This window comes from Trichomycterus rosablanca, chromosome 17 (assembly GCF_030014385.1).
Source record: "Trichomycterus rosablanca isolate fTriRos1 chromosome 17, fTriRos1.hap1, whole genome shotgun sequence".
NCBI classification, from domain to species: Eukaryota; Metazoa; Chordata; class Actinopteri; order Siluriformes; family Trichomycteridae; genus Trichomycterus; species Trichomycterus rosablanca.
The window spans coordinates 23612982-23632515 of NC_086004.1; the positions used below are offsets into that span (position 1 = coordinate 23612982).

General features: G+C 39.1%; 1 protein-coding gene across 1 annotated transcript in view; it reads right to left on the minus strand.

Moving 5' to 3' along the window:
- pla2r1 (phospholipase A2 receptor 1) overlaps window positions 1–19534 on the minus strand; it is a 37750-nt gene continuing 18216 nt past the window's right edge. The window contains exons 16-31 of the mRNA XM_063013431.1: window positions 18731–18866; window positions 18597–18636; window positions 18045–18201; window positions 17737–17801; window positions 17483–17580; window positions 10132–10268; window positions 9918–10035; window positions 9375–9517; window positions 9150–9288; window positions 7900–8138; window positions 6584–6767; window positions 6337–6468; window positions 5939–6061; window positions 4533–4709; window positions 1777–1812; window positions 1–400 (exon numbers count right to left, since the gene is read on the minus strand). Of these exons, the coding sequence (XP_062869501.1) occupies window positions 183–400; window positions 1777–1812; window positions 4533–4709; window positions 5939–6061; window positions 6337–6468; window positions 6584–6767; window positions 7900–8138; window positions 9150–9288; window positions 9375–9517; window positions 9918–10035; window positions 10132–10268; window positions 17483–17580; window positions 17737–17801; window positions 18045–18201; window positions 18597–18636; window positions 18731–18866 (2142 nt within the window). The 3' untranslated portion in view covers window positions 1–182. The remainder of the gene's footprint in view (window positions 401–1776; window positions 1813–4532; window positions 4710–5938; window positions 6062–6336; window positions 6469–6583; window positions 6768–7899; window positions 8139–9149; window positions 9289–9374; window positions 9518–9917; window positions 10036–10131; window positions 10269–17482; window positions 17581–17736; window positions 17802–18044; window positions 18202–18596; window positions 18637–18730; window positions 18867–19534) is intronic.

Genomic DNA, 19534 nt, shown 5'->3' on the forward strand with positions numbered 1-19534 from the left:
TTTCCAAAAATAAAGTTTGTATAAATTAACTGACAAAAATACTTTTATATTTTTAAAATGTGCAAGCTGACTCAATAGGATAGAAATTTATAGAGGTTGAATACTCTTCAAGGCACTGTATAAGATTAATTAAGTTTGGTCATACACAAAAATCCCTGACAGAACACACTCACACACACTCACTAATCTCCTCCTTGAGTCTCTAGGTCTGTAAGAAGAACATTCCCATCCGAGTCCATGGCTTGAGAGCTGCTCTGTCTGTAGTAGGCAGTACCAAGTGATGGGAGCCTCCTGAAGCCCAGCGTGTTTCTCTTATACATGAACCAAAACAATCCAGCCGTCATGGCGAAAAACAATATTGACACTAAGACTGCAGCTGGAACGATCCCATGATGTAAACCTGAAAGAAAAACAAGATGGATAGCCTTATATATACAGCAATCTGCAGAACATGCATTTATGCTCAACGGTTGTGGTGAGTTCAGAGCCTATTCTGAAAATGTTAAGAGCAACAGTGGTATACACCCTATACTTCTTCTAATGTTATAACATGCCACTGCTGAATTCATGCTTTTGTTTAGTCAGAGGGTGTTGGTTAGTAAAAACAGAAATGTGGGATATGGGACTGCACTGATATGGGAATAGAGGGATGGTATTTAAGTAGGTTAAGAATATTAGTGAGAGTGGTAACTTGGAGCTCAGTAGTGGGGGTTTGGGTAGGAATAAGTTTGGGTGAACTATGCAGGGGTTCTTAGTGAGGGGTGTGACATGCTTACTGCATGTGGTTTGACTCCACCAGTGGGGGTGGGTGTAAGCGAAGTGGTATGTGAGTGAGACTGGAGGATAGAAGTTAGCAGTTATGATATGTAAAAAGGGGGAAGTTATGAATAGAAGTAGAAGTGGAGTGAGAGTAATAAAGAAAGTACAGAATTGGGATTGGAAAGTAAAGGTAGGATTAGGGGTGGGATAGAATTGGAAACTATGGCTATGACTAGGAGTGGGGTAGAAGTTGAAGTTATGGAAAGCAGCAAGGGTGGGGGAAGAAACTTGGGTGAGAAAAGGAGTACGTTCAAAGTGTAAGGGTAAGAAGTGCTGATAATACAAGGGTTAAAGCATTAGGGTAGAGATGGCGGTTGGAGTAAAGAGGTGGGTGTAGAGTGACTGCGGTCGGTATAGAATAAGCGAAATTAGTTGAGGTGCCGGTAAAATGTGGGGTTAGGAAAAAGAATGTGTGTTGGGGTATGTAGTAGGAGTGAGTAAATTGGGTCAGGGATAGGTGTATGATTGAGGGTGTCAAAGTAAGATGGGGGATGGGGTCAGAAAGAAATTTAGGCTCTAGGTGGAGGGTTAGGTATAGAAAAGAGGTGGAAAGACTGTGGTGTATAGTCATGCCAGTAAAAATTCAAACTGAATATAAATCAATAAAATCATATTTTTAACAAGAGCAATGTGTAACCACTAGTAATTTGCTCTAATAAAAGTGGAATAAAGAGTTATTGGAAAATAATCAACCTCAGGGTGGTAAGACCACTCAACCCCATTAATAATTCATTTTCCTTTAACATCACACCCAGTTAAGCTTTATTCTTTAATTGTTGGTTGATCTGACTGGAACTGCTTTTGCAGAAATCTTGTACAACACAGTGGTGCAAAATCAATAAAGCTGGCAGCTCAGACGTATGATTTATTACATTTCCCTTACATAATCAAATTAAGGCGCCATGATAAAGAGGGTGAAAGGAAGCAGGCGGGGTAAAAATAAGAGAGAGTACTTACCAGTCAGTGGTTCTACCACCACCTCTTGAGCTGCATCTGACATACAACAAACAATAAAACAACGCTGCATTAATTATCCATTCTATACAAAACCAAGTGACATAATACTTTATTAAACAGACGTATACACCGATCAGCCACTCCTTGTTTCTACACTCACTGTCCATTTTATCAGCTCCACTTACCATATAAAAGCACTTTGTAGTTCTACAATTACTGACTGTTTCTCTGCATGCTTTGTTAGCCACCTTTCATGCTGTTCTTCAATAGTCAGGACTCTCCCAGGACCACTACAGAGCAGGTATTATTTGGGTGGTGGATCATTCTTAGCACTGCAGTGACACTGACATGGTGGTGGTAGTGTTGGTATGAGTGGATCAGACACAGCAGCGCTGCTGGAGTTTTTAAATACCGTGTCCAATTACTGTCCACTCTATTAAGACACTCCTACCTAGTTGGTCCACCTTGTAGATGTAAAGTCAGAGACGATCCCTCATATATTGCTGCTGTTTGAGTTGGTCATCTTCTAGATCTTCTTCAGTGGTCACAGAACTCTGCCCACGGGGTGCTGTTGTCTGGATATATTTTGGTTGGTGGACTATTCTTAATCCAGCAGTGACAGTGAGGTGTTTAAAAACTCCATCAGCACTGCTGTGTCTGATCCACTCATACCAGCACAACACACACTAACACACCACCACCATGTCAGTGTCACTGCAGTGCTAAGAATGATCCACCACCCAAATAATACCTACTCTGTAGTGGTCCTGGGAGAGTCCTGACTATTGAACAACATGAAAGGTGGCTAACAAAGCATGCAGAGAAACAGTCAGTAATTGTAGAACTACAAAGTGCTTCTATATGGTAAGTGGAGCTGATAAAATGGACAGTGAGTGTAGAAAAAAGGAGGTGGTTTTAATGTTATGGCTGTTCGGTGTATGGTAAACTGCTCTAACCCACTAGTGCTTGGATCTAGAGAATCCCCAGTGTTGCTATCAGCCGGTCAGGTATCTACATACAGACATGATTGGCTATGTCTCAGCAGAGGCCCCACAATAGATGTCCAAGGTGTGTAACTGCACTACACATTTCAGAACAAAACCTACATCTGTACAGAAAGTATAGGGCCAGTGATAGCTCAGTGGTTAAGGTACTGGACTAGTAAACAGAAGGTTCCCGGTTCAAGCCCCGCTTACCACCAAGTTGCCACTGTTGGGTCCCTGAGCAAGGCCCTTAATCCTCAATTGCTCATTGTGTAAGTCGCTTTGGATAAAAGCGTCTGCTAAATGCTGAAAATGTAAATGTAAAATGTATACCATAAAATAAAAGCAGACAAATTATGTTCATGTGGCTTTTCACATCACACTTCACTGTGCACTTAATTTTATCACAAGTTCCCTTTTGCATCTGCACATCATAGAACAGAACAGAAGTATGATTTATAGTTGGCAAAACAGCTGATGTTATGCAACAGGTCTTTTATAACTTCTCTATAACTTCTCTTTCTAATGAGAAACAGCTAACAGAAAAAACAATGTGAGGACAGTTCATGACACTCATCTATTATAGTTGTTTATGACAAATGGAGCTCATGCATGTGAAAGTATTCATTTAAAAAAGTATGTGCATGCTGTTCACACATGGTCTCATTTTTGCTGCTGCAAACGCCTCCATGTTTCCAGGGTTTTTTTTCACAATAGATTTTTGAACATGACTGGGAATTTGCATTAGTAACTTTAGGCACAGTGTTTTACAAATAAGGCCTGACTCATAGTTGGTATTCCAATTCATTTCAAACGTGTGACAGTACAGGCTCTGTGTAGGGGGACAGTGGTAGCCTAATTGGTAGGGCTTTGGGCTGCCAACTGAAAGGTTAAGGGTTCGAATCTTAGCTTTGCCATACAGCCATTGTTGGGCCCTTGAGCAAGGCCCTTAACTCCAGGGGCAGCGTGCAATGGCTGACCCTGTGCTTTGACCCCAGCTTTCAAAAACAAGTTGGGATATGCAAAGAAAGAATTTCGTTGTACTGTACACCTGTATATGTACAGTATATATGACCAATGAAGGCATTCTATTTTATATTGTATTCTATATTGTATTCTATATTTTATTCTATATTCTACTTTACATTCTATTCTATATTTTATTCTATATGCTATTCCATATTCTATTCTATATTCTACTTTACATTCTATTCTGTATTCTATTTTATATTCTACTTTACATTCTATTCTGTATTCTATTTTATATTCTACTTTACATTCTATTCTATATTCTATTCTATATTCTATTCTATATTCTATTCTATATTCTACTTTACATTCTATTCTATATTTTATTCTATATTTTATTCTATTCTATTCCATTTTCTACTCTAAATTCTTTATATATTCTATTCTATTCTATATTCTATTCCATATTCTATATATAAACAAGACTAGCTTGGCTGAACCCATTAAACACAAGCATTACAATTCACAAGTAAAATAACATTACAGGACTTACAAAAAAAAAAAAAACATTAATAGATGCATAGATGCATTTAGTTAGAGATAAATAAATAACATCCCAAGTCAAATCCCTAAACTTCTGAATTACTGTATCAGCTGCCACACAGTAAAATATTAGAAGACATTGGGTTTATCTGAAAACCTAATGATCTCTCTACATAGACACATTTTATATCATCACACCCACAATGTGAATGCCAGCTATGAAACATGAAAAATGGAAACACAGAGCTCAGGGATCAGTACCTGAACGGGTTTTGCAGATAAAACCCAGTCTGTCCCTGCAGTTGGCCAGGATCCACTCTGCATCTGAAACTTGCACTGATACACACGTGTCAGCATGCATCACACTCGCATCGGGAGGCTTCTGACGCCAGTTAGTGAAGTCCAGAGCAGATTCATCCAGCCAGGTTAAAGCATCGTCTAAAACACAGACAGTTTTACTTAATACTTAAAAAAATTGAAATGAAATTATTAGGTGAATACAAGACCCAAAAAAACTGCAAACTAGCTATGTTTTGCATGGTGCATCACTGAAAATATAGTTATAAAAAGTAATTGCAGGAAACTAAAGTTCAACTCTCTTCAGCTGTGATCAAGCCAAATTAATATATTACAAGTTAGTTATATTGTTGGCTATCTTGAATGTGATTAACAAACTGCATCCTGTGGTATGTGGTTTGGGATACAGCCAAAATTATGGATGTTCTGTTTCATTTCAAGCATGTCTATCACTCTGGATAAAAGCCTGCCAAATACTATAAATGTTACTGTATTCTGATGGACTTGGATACTGTTAAAATATTAATACAACAATAAGAACTATTACACTAACCTGAGGTTTAAACCTCAGCAGTGCTATTGACTGGGCATCAACACAGACATGGGGGGGCACCCTGTCCAGGGTATCTTTAATTGTCATGCACCCAGTGTTTCCTGGTGGAACTGGCCCTGCCACCAGTTTATTAAAAATAAAATAAGGAGAAAAACAATAGTGTTTTGTTTACATTCACAGCATTTACATTTTCAGCATTTAGCAGACGCCTTTACCCAAGCGAATTACAGTACTGTGACAGTATACAGTCTGAGCAATTGAGGGTTAAAAGCCTTGCTCAAGGGCCCAACAGCAGCAGTGGTGGGGATTGAACCAGTGACCTTATGATTACCGGTCCAGTATCCTAACCACTTGGCTACAATGTCCATTTAGCTAATGATTTTATTCAAAGCGCTTTCCAATTGTGACTGAACACGGTGCAAGCAATTGAGGGTTAAGAGTCTGTAAGAACTGTGGCAACTAAGCTGTGATGGGGTTTGAAGCAGTGACCTTCCAGTCAAGAGTTCAGGTAGTTAACAACTGAGCTATTACTGTCCTATTTTAACTTAAGTTTTTACTGAAAATAACTTTTGTCACTTCAGTGATCCGAGTCCAAACTTGTCAAGTCAAGTCAAATTTATTTATATAGGGCTTTTTACAATGGACATTGTCTCAAAGCAACTTTACAGAATCCAGGACCAACAGACCAAAAACCCCTATTGAGCAAGCCAAGGGTGACAGTGGCAAGGAAAAACTCCCTTAAAATTACAGGAATTTGTGACTGCTTGTGACTGCCAGTGTAAGTAAGAATGAAGAGTTAAAAGCCAGTGAGTCTTACTGTCAATGTTATAATAAATGCCCAGCCAGACGGCCTCATATTCATCATAAAAGTTCTTCATCTGCTTCAGAAAAAAGCGGTTCTCCTCTTCATCTCGAATCGTCAAAACATCTGAGGAATTCTCTTAAAATCACAGAGATGAAACAAAATTCTAAACACAATTCAAACATGCTTAGACATCTTATTCTGAGTTTACACTACATGACTTTCTAAATGCTCAGATCGCTGTACAGTTCAATCTACACACCTTAGCACATCTAGCAGCAACCTGTCGGCGAGCGAAAATCAGGGCAAAAATGAAGTAGTGTAAACTAGGTATTAGATATGTGATCTATTCCCTGTACAGCCCACTTGAGGGTGTGCAGGTCAAATGTTTTAATATACCAGAGCCACTGTACCTTTGTTCCTGCAGTACTCTCTTGCTTCCTCTAAAGGCATCCTTAAGACAACCGGTTCGAAATTGTAGCATCTCCCTCGAAACTTCAGCCACGTTTCTGGACAAACCACCTCACTGTAGGTGGCAAAACTTTCTGATGGAGGCAGAGAGAATGTGGCAGAATATGCTCAAAATAGACCAGAACAGATTCACAAGGCCTTAAAAAAGTAGCTTTAAAGATCATAAAAATAAAAGCGACAGAGACTTACTAGGGGGAGGTACGTAACACAGCGCTCCAGAAAGGAGCATGTCACAGTCATCTCTTCTCCAGCCTCCATCGATGTCCATGTACACACAGTCTCCCAATACAAAGGACATATCCCAGTCATCACCAGAGTCCCAGTGAGTAAATACATTATCACTGCCATCAGTCCACTGGTAATTTATACCATCCTACAGAGAAAGGAGGCTAGTTTAGTGTTCAATCATTTCTCCCAGTTAAGTGGAATCTCTAGTAACAGCTTCACATGCTTTCTCTAAAAGGTCATTCTAGCTACTTCTTTTTAGAAACAATTTGATGCCTCTGTTAATGATGTTTCAGAAGAAAAACTATTATTGTTTACTATTGTTTACTTACTACATTCACAAACAAAGCTTCTTCCATTTCAAAATGACTGAGGCCACTGTATTTCTGGAAACGCTCAAAGCCATAAATATTGTTTATAGTTTTTCATTTTCCTTGCCCTAATCTATGCCTTGCCACAAATTATTTGTGAAGCTCAACAGACAGCTCCTTCATGGCTTGGTTTTATGTGATTACAATGCAGTGCAAATTGTGGGTCCTTACAGACTGCGGTGAGCCTTTGCAAAGTATGATCAATAAATTCCAGTTGCAATGGGTGGACTTTAATTGGGTTCTAGGCACATCTTAAGGATAATTAAGGCAAGCCCCACAGTAAAGATTCAGAATTTTTAAGTGAATTATAGATTTTTAGTTTTGCAATTATATTTATTTACGTTTAAATCATTAAACTGTAAACATGTTAAATATATACAATTAAAATGTTTTGTTTTTATTCTATTTTATTTCTGCATTTTCTCCCAATTTAGCGTAGTCAATTTGTCTTCTGCTGCTGGGGGATCCCTGATTGCAGTTGAGGTGGGTATATTGCTTCTTATACCTCCTTCGACCCGTGCACAGCCCTTAGCGGAACCCTTTTTCACCCATGCATTCCACACAGGCACCTCTCTATCTGCTAATCAGGGTCCTTACACAGCGTTTGAAGACCCCACCCACATAGTCCAGTCATCCCACCCCAGCAGTAACGTGTCTGCTGCAGGCACTGCCAATTATGCCCGCTAGATGGCACCCAGTCGACTGGTGGCAACGGCGAGTTTCAAACCGAGGAGTTCAGAATCTCGGCGCTGGTGTGCTATTGGAATATCCCGCTGAGCCACCTGGGTGCCACATTAAAATGTTTTCTAACCAGACATCTTTAATAGTTATTAGCACAAGAGTATTCAGAATTCTAAAGCATGTGACATCTCTTTGTTTACAAACATTCTGAAGCAGAGATATACTCACATCCTCACTGAACAGGCCGATCCACTGGGGGGTTCCCAGTCTGTTGATCAGCACAGTTAGGTAAGCTTGATGAAATGGGTCTGTGATGCTTATAAGCTCTGCGCTGTTTTTAATACAACCAGCCCGGGCTTCGTACCAGCTCATGTTGCCACGAATAACATGGTAACTCCTGTTCCTGTACTCCGACACATCCAAGGAAGCGGGGTTATGGTAAGAGTGGGAGGGACGTTTGGTCTTGTCTGTGGAGATTGAGGGAAAAAAAAAACAGAATTACTGATTTTGTAATGAATTATTTATACATCAGACATTTGACTTATTCTGCGGTTAAAAGGCAGAGGTAAAGCAGTCTAACATGCTGGCTATCCCCTGCGAAAACCATGGTTTGAATCTTGACAGTGCCACCAGCCTGATCAGGCACTATACAGACAAAATTGGTGTGTCTGAGTACAGGACGGCCAGATTGAAAATTACATCTTTGCTACAACAGCATCAATACCTACTGCAAAAAATACAAAAGACTCTCTGAAAGAATCAGCTACTTGTTGGTGTAAAGAAGCGTCTGTCAGCTTCACACTTGGAGAAGTTGTGTGATAACAGTCACCAGAGCGCATATGGAATTAAATATATACAAAACTAGTCCTATGAAAAGGGAAAATAATTGCAGCAACAGTGAAATTATCAACTATAAAAACTATAAAGACTCCTAAATTCAATGTCTGTATTGTCTAAAATTGTGCTGAAATAGTAGCATTTAATTGCTGAAACAGTTGTTCATACCTTAAACTACTGGTTCATGGTGTTGATATTAATTTTGCAGATCTTTTTATTTACGCATTATCTGGGGGAAGATTCAGTCCTGCGATGCTAGAGGTCTTGCTGGACTACTACACTGCTCTATTGCCAAGAATTTCAATGTTTCATGAAGGGTTTGTTGGACACTGTAGCAGGGTGGGTTGGTCCTCACCAGTGATAGGTGCAGGATATTTTAAGATTACATTTGTCAACAATCTGTAACACTCACCCATCCAGTACTCAGGCAATTAAAGCTAACAAATCTACATGCTACATGTTCTGGAAGAAACATAATAAGAGTACCCAGAAACTGAGAAGACACACTAAAAACATACAAAACTTCTCACAGCACAGGGATGAGACATCAAACAAGCAGCTTTTTACTACAAAACTAAATGGCACCTTGTTGATAGTACAGAAGAGCTAACAGACATGCAATTAGAGTGTGCTGGTCTCACCTTGTGGCTTCTGACAAATAAAGCCATATCCACTTTGGCCACACTTCTCCTTGTACCATTTCCCAGTAAAATGAAGGTTGTGATTGTTGGAGAGAACTGTACATAATGGTTTAACCTCCTCAGCTAGGTGCTCCTCATGCTGTAAACACAAACAGCAAAACATCACAGTACAGGAAGTCACAGTCAAGTTGAACATCTCCTGCTGAGTATGTGAATGTGACTTACAGAATCTGAGGAGTGCTGTGGTTCCACAGGAGACCAGTTGGTGTAAAATACAGGCTTTTTATCGGTCCATTTCATCAAGTCTGAATCTTTTAAGCCAATCCAGACTCCAGCAGACCGGCCGTGAAGCAGCATGGTAATGTACGCTTAGACCAAAAGCAATTATTTAATTATTCAGTTATTTCACCCTTAATTATTTACATAAAGTTGATGTGTAACTAAGTACATTTACTCTGCAATACTGGTGACACTGATAATAGATTAACAGCAATATTATCTGCAAAAATGTGAACTCCTCTCTCAATTTCACTCTTCACTATAAAACTACAGATAAGTAAAGTCATATGTCCAGGAGGTTTTCTGGCATCTTTTGACTAAATGGGCACAAATTCTCACAGACACATACACATATTTATGGAATCAAAAGTGGCCAACTTTATATTAAGTGACTTGACTATTTAAAGTAACAAAATCTGTCTATGGTATGATTTTGTTATACGTACATGTTTTTCTGGAGTGTTTAAGTTACAAGGTTCGCACTCTCACCTTGTTCAATCTCGTCTTCAATTGTAACCAGCATGCTGTGAAAATTGGAGCAAATGGACTGAGCATTCGTCCAGCTCTTCCCCTGGTTCGGCTGAGCTGGGAGGTGCAGCAACAGACACTATCCAATCATACCCAAACGCTTATTAACAAACATCAATTATTTATTGATTTGAATTATTTAATTACAAAGACAAAATCAGTGTGCATGCCGTACCTTGTGGCCATAATAAAACCAGTTTTCTGGACAAGCACCAATATAGTGAGGCTCCCGTTTGGTCTCCACCACAGACACAGTCCTGCGCTTACATATGTAACCATGAAGATCTGAACAGTGACCTGTCGACCACTCTCCTACACAGACAGCATGTGGTCAGATTGTGTAATGTATTTTATATGGACACAAGAATAAATTATATTCAGACATATTCAAAATTTGCAGCTCATTATAATTAGACAAAGCCTTTTTAAATGGATATTTTGGTTTTCAGTGTTTTATGACAATAAATCTATAAAATCCATAAAAATTGCATAACATTTAGTACAGTTATATTTGTTTTAAAAAAGACACAATGGTGGATGTTTGCCCTAACCTTTACATTAGCATGCAACAAGTGGCTGAAGTTGCTGATGGTTTGCCACTTTTAAACACTTTCAAACAAGCAACCACATGTCTGGTTGGGAGAAAACATGTCATGGCAATATATATATCTATTAGGGCTGTCAAACGATTAAAATTTTTAATCGCGATTAATCTCAGAATTTTACATAGTTAATCGCGATTAATCGCATTTAAAAAAATCTGTGTAAATGTTATAGAAAAGAAGGATTTTAAGTGAAATGTTACAATTAAAATGGTGAACATATTTATGCTAAATGTACTGATGTTAAAAACTGCTGGGACAAGAGAAAACTGTAAGGGAGTTTTATTCACTCACATATTAGGCAGTAATACTATCTAGCAGAGAACCTTGACTTCATATAAATGTCAGATGCGTAGTTATTGTAACAGACTTTTCTGTGGTTGTATCGTGACGATGGTTTGATGGACGTTTCTACACGAAGTGAGTGTGTTTTCACTAGGGATGCATCGATACCATTTTTTCCCAACCGAGTACAAGTACATGTATTTTTGTACTCGCCGATACCTATTTAGAATGATGCAATCTGGAGCATTATGGAATAGTTTAGTTTTTAGTGTAAAATAGTGCAGTGGAACAGTTGCTTGCCATCACTAATTGTAAAAAAAAAAAACACCGCACAGACATCATTGAGAAAGCTTCTGACAAGCTAACGTAAACGTTCATTAATAAACGCACGTAATTAACGTTGTGCACATCATACATGCGATGCGATTCTGCTGATTGAAATATTTACTTTAAAAAGATAATACAGTCCGATCCCATCTGAGCCGATTCTATCAGCACGTTCGTGGTTCACCTCGGTAAATCGTAAACGACTCTGAGTCGACTCCCGCTCTGTGGTAATAACCAGTATAATTAAGCCTCAGCTTTATAATGTAAGCGAGTCACACACAATGTTCTGTAGTATTTGGTGTTTATTTACAACCGCATAATTCATTATAACAGTAAACACGGAGAGATGACTGAGAAAAGAAATTTACGCTGCGCTTACAATGAATCGATTCTTGAATCACTTGTATCGACACTGTGAACAGAGTATTGAACACAAACAGCGGTCGCTGCTTTTGTAACCGGTTTATCTTCGCTGTTAGCTCTATTTTTAAGGGGTTTTTTTGTCAAACGGAACTAAAGAACATTAAACGTGCGTGTGAGCGTGGTCAGTGAGAATAATTCAATCTGTCTCCCGTGGGTGAAAAATGAATTGCTTTAGTTTTAGAAGTGAAAAAATCTCGTAATGTAATTAGTGCGTTAACGGCACTATTTTTTTAAATCTCGTTAAATTGAGATTGCGTTAATGCGTTATTATCGCGTTAACTTCGACAGCCCTAATATATATATATATATATATATATATATATATATATATACAGGGGTTGGACAAAATAACTGAAACACCTGGTTTTAGACCACAATAATTTATTAGTATGGTGTAGGGCCTCCTTTTGCGGCCAATACAGCGTCAATTAGTCTTGGAAATGACATATACAAGTCCTGCACAGTGGTCAGAGGGATTTTAAGCCATTCTTCTTGCAGGATAGTGGCCAGGTCACTACGTGATGCTGGTGGAGGAAAACGTTTCCTGACTCGCTTCTCCAAAACACCCCAAAGTGGCTCAATAATATTTAGATCTGGTGACTGTGCAGGCCATGGGAGATGTTCAACTTCACTTTCATGTTCATCAAACCAATCTTTCACCAGTCTTGCTGTGTGTATTGGTGCATTGTCATCCTGATACACGGCACCGCTATTGGATGCACATGGTCCTCCAGAATGGTTCGGTAGTCCTTGGCAGTAACGCGCCCATCTAGCACAAGTATTGGGCCAAGGGAATGCCATGATATGGCAGCCCAAACCATCACAGATCCACCCCCATGCTTCACTCTGGGCATGCAACAGTCTGGGCATGCAACAGTCTGGGTGGCTTCTCCACACTGTAACTCTCCCGGATGTGGGGAAAACAGTAAAGGTGGACTCATCAGAGAACAATACATGTTTCACATTGTCCACAGCCCAAGATTTGCGCTCCTTGCACCATTGAAACCGACGTTTGGCATTGGCACGAGTGACCAAAGGTTTGGCTATAGCAGCCCGGCCGTGTATATTGACCCTGTGGAGCTCCCGACGGACAGTTCTGGTGGAAACAGGAGAGTTGAGTTTAATTCTGCTGTGATTTGGGCAGCCGTGGTTTTATGTTTTTTGGATACGATCCGGGTTAGCACCCGAACATCCCTTTTAGACAGCTTCCTCTTGCGTCCACAGTTAATCCTGTTGGATGGGGTTTGTCCTTCTTGGTGGTATGCTGACATTACCCTGGATACCGTGGCTCTTGATACATCACAAAGACTTGCTGTCTTGGTCACAGATGCGCCAGCAAGACGTGCACCAACAATTTGTCCTCTTTTGAACTCTGGTATGTCACCCATAATGTTGTGTGCATTGCAATATTTTGAGCAAAACTGTGCTCTTACCCTGCTAATTGAACCTTCACACTCTGCTCTTACTGGTGCAATGTGCAATTAATGAAGATTGGCCACCAGACTGGTCCAATTTAGCCATGAAACCTCCCACACTAAAATGACAGGTGTTTCAGTTATTTTGTCCAACCCCTGTATATAAAATGCACAGAATCATATCATATAGCCGCTTGGTTACTTTTTCATTTTTTTCCCCATTTGTTTATACTCACCAAAACATAGCCAAGCAGGAGCACAAAATTAGCAAGAGACTGAAGCTGTGAAGGAACAACGTTTACGACTTGCATATGATTTGTTCACTGTTTGTTTGTTTATTAGGATTTTAATGTCATGTTGTACACTTTGGTTACATTTATGACAGGAACAGTAGTCACTCATCACACAAGATTCATCAGTTCACAGAGTTATATTGAACACAGTCATGGACCATTTTGTATCTCCAATTCACCTCACTTGCATGTCTTTGGACTGTGGGAGAAAACCGGAGCACTTGGCGGAAACCCACGTGGACACGGGGAGAACATGCAAACTCCACACAGAAAGGACCCGGACCGCCCCACCTGGGGTTCAAACCCAGGACCTTCTTGCTGTGAGGCGACAGTGGTACCCACTTAGCCACCGTGCCGCCCCAATTTGTTCACTGAATCTACCAAAACATTAAATTATATTAAAAAAATGTTAGTTGACTGCTTTATATTGTTTGTCATTTGGCAGTTTTACAGAAGAAACTGATGGTCTCCTAAAACTTTCTCGATCAGGTGTGTAAAGGTAGTGTAGGGAATGGCAAGACGATTGTGAACATTTATAAACATGCGAAAATATATACAGTTTTTATATACATAGTATTTTCTTAGACGTTAAAATAAAATATTAAGTGTTAATAAGACATGATATTGCAGTAAGTACTAGGAGTGGGCGGATCGATCCAAATTTCGATAGTATTGATATCAACATTGGTATTGGAATCGGATCGTTACTAGTGTGATAGTATCGATACTTCAGTTTTACTTTTGTCTCTGCTACATTTAGTACATTTACTCTTGTTTCATAAGAAAGTAGAGATCATGTCTGGACAGACACCGCTCCTTTCACATCTTACTTGAACACACATTATAATACACATTAAAATGAATAATGTGCATCCTGAGTCGGTTTAGTGATTCAGTAAGTTGCTCATAATGTATGTGCAAATGTATTGTTTTTGTCAGCGATACAGTGAAAGTAGCAGCAAAGACACGTGCATTACTTCTTTATTCTTTCAAAGCAGGGAAAGCTGGAGAAGCAGAAGCGAAATAAGAGGAAACCATACCGAGACAAACTCAGCAAGGATGCCTGGGAGCGTTATTTGGATAAATGATCATCTGTTAACAGCACTGATAAGCTAAGTTGGTTGTGCTTGTAGCGGTAAATGTTTGTATTATTGATGTTGCTTATTTTGCACAAAGAGTATTTAGTTTTGTGTCTGTGTCTACCTACAACTACAAATAAAGTACATAAATTAAAATTTACATCGCTGTACATCACATTTACTGTCCTGATTTGCGCACACACTTAAAAACAATGATTCTTCAGTCGAGATGATGGTTCATTTGCATGCTTAAATGTTTCTTTGCATTATTAAATGTAGGCCTAATTATAGTCGGAAAAAAATAATGCAAACCACATTTAATGTTAGTCCATGGTTTTGTGTCCTTGATGCCACTTTTAAAGCGAGCAGAAGCATATATCAATCTCCATGCTGAAACTTTCTCTTGGATCTAATATTTGTTTCGTTCTTCTTTCATTCTGACAGAAGAGTGTACGTTTCTAAATACTTTGCTATGCACATACAGAAATGGGACATTTTTAATGAAAATGATAAGTTTTAATTACATGTACAGTACGAACGCACCTTACGCACTTTGCGCACCTTACGCAAATTCACGAAGTACGCTGGGTACGTAGGTCAGGTTCGTGAATCGGAGCATGCGTAGTGAGGCTCTCCCTCCGGGCGTTTGTGTTTTGATGAATAAACGCTCCTTGATTTTGACTTTGTGCCAATAAATGTAAACAGAATAGCATCTATTTATAAATTTAAATAAAGAAGGACAAATATATTGGGTCTTTATTTAAATTTTACATATTTATTCACCCAGCAAGCACAACTATGTATGAGTTAGTTAGCCGCTTGGTGGTGATACACAATGTTATGATAGTAACGTTTTACCTCAGAAGTGGAGCGACAGTAAAGAACCCAGAAACAAGAAATCTGACCGCTTTAAACATCTGAATTCATCTACAACCCTTCTGAGAGCAGCTACTTACACAAATGTATGTATTACAATATTAATATGATAGTTATATTTACAGAGTGCTTATAGAAACAGAAATCACGGCAATTAGCTTAGCAGCTAACACTAGCAACCAAGCTAACACGTTCCAGTGTTGTTGACATTGGATATTAACTCAGCTGTAATGTCGTTCGTATAGTTAGTGTACTACACACAGTGCACAAGTCTTTATTGTATATCTATAACAATAATAGTTATGGTTTATGAGTTATTTGGGTTTTAGTCAGTATCTCAGCTGTGAACTAGTTGGCTAGGCTAGGTATTGACACCACACGGCTGTTCTAACTTTATTACATTATTGGTTGTGCGACTCCGTGCCAACGGTCACAGAAATCACCCGTAAATCACTGTAACACTCTCCGACACCAGCAGGGGGAACCGCAGATCAACAAACTGTTTTTCCACACAAACTACAGATGCCATGCGAACTGGCGTGGGGCTTCTGAAGTGTTATACTGTGTAGAGCAGCTTTGAGTTTGATTCAGAGGAAGGCACAGCCAGAAGGTCCTGAACTCTTTCCGGGTTCTTTCTGTGTGGAGTTTGCATGCCAGTGTATTTATGTATTTATTTTTTAGTATTTACAATTTTGTATCTCCAATTCACCTCACTTGCTTGTCTTTGGACTGTGGGAGGAAACCGGAGCACCCGGAGTAAACCCGGGGAGAACATGCAAACTCCACACAGAAAGGACCCGGACCTACTACCTGACAAGGTAGAAGGCTAATGTTGTAGTTTGCTGTCTATCTAAAAAAGTATTTCTAAAAGTAAACAAATTTATATTTTCCATATTAAGGAGATTTCTTTCTCCAAAGAAGCTTACAACTGTTACTGTATACAGTCCAAGCAATTACCTTCTGATCACTAGTCCAGTACTTTAACTGCTGAGCAACCACTGCCCTGACTCTAAACTAAGTCATTACTATAACAAATAAAGACATTTCTCTGAACATTTGCTAAACTTAAGAGGCTTTACTTAAATATACATATTTCTAGTATTTCTCAGGTGCCAAAGAAATATCAGTCTGTGCCTGTGCATTCCTGGACCAAATAGCTAATTCTGTTGCTGTTCTACCTAGTGCTCTCAGCTCATTTAGATCTAGTTCGAGTTTGTGAGAGAAAAATGTTAATTATAAAACGGATAGTTCCGGTCCTAAAATCTGATTGGCTGAGCCGCGTTCGAAGCCGTTGTAAAATCCCAGATAAACGCACACCTATGACCACCTCACATCATTCCATATTAATACGCCACTGAAAAGAAAAAATGTATGTTATGTTCGCCCTCATGTTGCCTAGCAACACTGTTAAATCGAAGTACCTTGCGTCGCGGAAGAATGCTTTATTGTAAGTTTATACACAATAAATACATTTCTGAATTAAACATTGTTGTATTTATTGTATTTTATGTTGACCGCCGCTTTATAAAAGCAATAAGCCACTCGAGACCGTGCGTTACTGCTATGATTTTAGCACGGGAAAGAAGTTTTAGGCACTCCGCTTCGCGCTACGCACGGCCTCTCGTGGCTTATTGCTTTATTTACACTAGAAGTTTACACTTAGAACATGTAGATATGCTTAGGACATGATTGCCAGTAGTCATATTCCAAGAATACCGCTACAGTAGAACGTTACTGGATAAGAAGTGTGTCAATTACATTGTATGACGACCAAAACGAAGTTCTAGCTGGTTTAGACCAGTTCCTATGTTCTAGCTAAGAAATCTCTGTTAACGGTGGAATCTTCCACTGGCCTACAAGGTCACCAACAAGAGTATAAAAGGATGTTTATCGCATTCACAGAGCCTCTATGTGAGACTTTGTCGGTGTGATCGTTCTCTGCAGACAAGATAAAAACTCTTTTCTACTCACAATTCAGTCTTTGAGGTATTTTTTATTAAGGGCTTTTCCACCACAAGTTTGTAAACCAATTAGTGTGGCGTTTGTCAGATAACATTCACTCACCGACCCACTCTTATCCTTTTTTCTACTCAGAAATCATTCTGATTCTGTTCAGCGACTGCACTTGGGTGAAATATTGGCTTGGTTTTGAATCCTTAATGTTGTCCTTCACCACCCTGTTACAAGCACATAATTATATGCCTACTAATTTATGAAAAAGCTTACCAGTGAGAGAAGACATAGAAGTGCATTTTTGTCCTGACCCTCTAAAAGGGCTTCCATTCTTCCAGTTCTCATAATCTAGAGCCGTTCCATCAGTCCAGCTAAAGAAGAACCATACACACAGATCCACATATTAACATGCATGCACATTATTACCCATGTATTTAATTTAGTCAGCATTTCTGTATGTAAACACTTTATATTCTGTCAGACAGAAACATCTTCAGCTATAAACATGAGTAAAGATACAAACGTACCTAAAACCTTGATGTGCACTGTTAGCTGAGAGCCCAATCCACCACTCAGCAGAGCTATAATGAGTCTGAAAATAAAAAAAGGAAAAACAGGTTAGGTATTTAAAAATCACATGCTCTGAGTTATCTGCAGAATCTGATGGTTGTGTTTGTCTTAAAGGTAGATGGGACTTCTAATCAAATTAAAAACAATGTAAATGTTATTCTCTTTCTGCATTTTGGACAGTCATGTATGAATTTTTCAGCAGTATTTTCTGATGAACAATTCTGGCAGTGATTAATACAGTGTTCATGTGCTTGTGTTTACTCACTTTCTTTATGCGTTCTCTAATAAAGTCCAGCTCCTCTTGGGAGTGTATGGACAGCAAGTCAGCTCCCATCAATTTACAAGCAAGCAACACAGACTCCCAAGGAAATGGTTGTTCAGCCAAATAGTACTCTGCTCCACGGTAGAACACCCAAGGCTCACTCTCTGCACAGATAGATAGAGTATTAATAATGCCTTACTATGCAATCACCAACACAATCATTATTCATTACATTTTTTTATGTTTTACCACCACTTTATCCTGTACAGGGTTGTGGATAGGTCTGCTTTCCCTGGAATCACAGGGCATAATGCAGTAACACACCCCAGGCAGGACGTCACTCTATTACAGGGGCTCGGCCACCCTCCCCCACCCCAGTACCCTTCTCCCATAATTGAGGCTAAGTGTTTAAAACTCCAACAAATGTGCAGCCACTAACATAAAAATCCCAAAGGAACGTTTACATTATCTTGTGTAAACCATGCTGCAAAGCAGTAATGATCAAAATCAAAGAGGGTTCAACACAAGATTAGTATGATGTTCTTAATAAGTCACTTACGATTGTTGTACCAATAAGGCTTTGTTAACTCCACACCTGGGGAAATAAATAACAATCACCCAAATTATTTCAAATCTAGCATTTGTAATAAATAGTTTTGTTCCCAAATCTATTACATCTGCATGCCTACCTCTGGGTACTTTGCAAATCCATTCATGTTTGGAATCACAGGGTCGGGGTATGAGCGTGTTTGTTATATCGCTGTATACAGCACACTCATGATTGCCCACTTCCTCATTTCTGTCCTCTAGGAATGATGTCACTACCTGCGAAAAACATTAAAATACAACTGAAACAACTTTAACCTGAGAGCAAACTTCTAAAATGAAAGAGAAGTGCAAACAACTAAGAAAATATACTGATATGTGGTTATTTTTTTCATAGCATAAAAAAAAACGGCACTATGTCTGCTCTTTAGTATGAACTTAATGGCTGTGTTAATGCATGCAGCATTGGTGTCTGCATAACCACATTGGGTCTGTCTGAAAACTTCATGAGCTCTCTACTTAGATACAGTACTTTAAATGCTGCCTACTGAGAAGCCTTAATTCAAAGTGATAATCTGACTGAATAATGAGGGAGCATCTGATGCTTCCCTAGCAGTGAAGGCAATCCCAGCGTTCAACGTTTTCACAAAAAATTACGAATATGATGAACGGATGCGGAACAAGAATGGAGTTCTTTTCGAATGTAAATAAATTCTAATTGATTTTTAATTTGTATAAAGGTGTACAAGTGTGATTTACTCGCAAATTCAGGCTTGTCAGTGACAGTTTAGCTGTTTTCGGTACTCGGAGGGAGATGTTAGCTGGCATGCTAGTGGGTTGTGCCTCATCAGCCTATTGGTTTGAATGGCCTGAGGCTAACTGTGTTAGCGTAGTAAGCAAAAACTGTGGTGACGTAATCAAGGTAATCGCTGTCTAAGTAGTACATC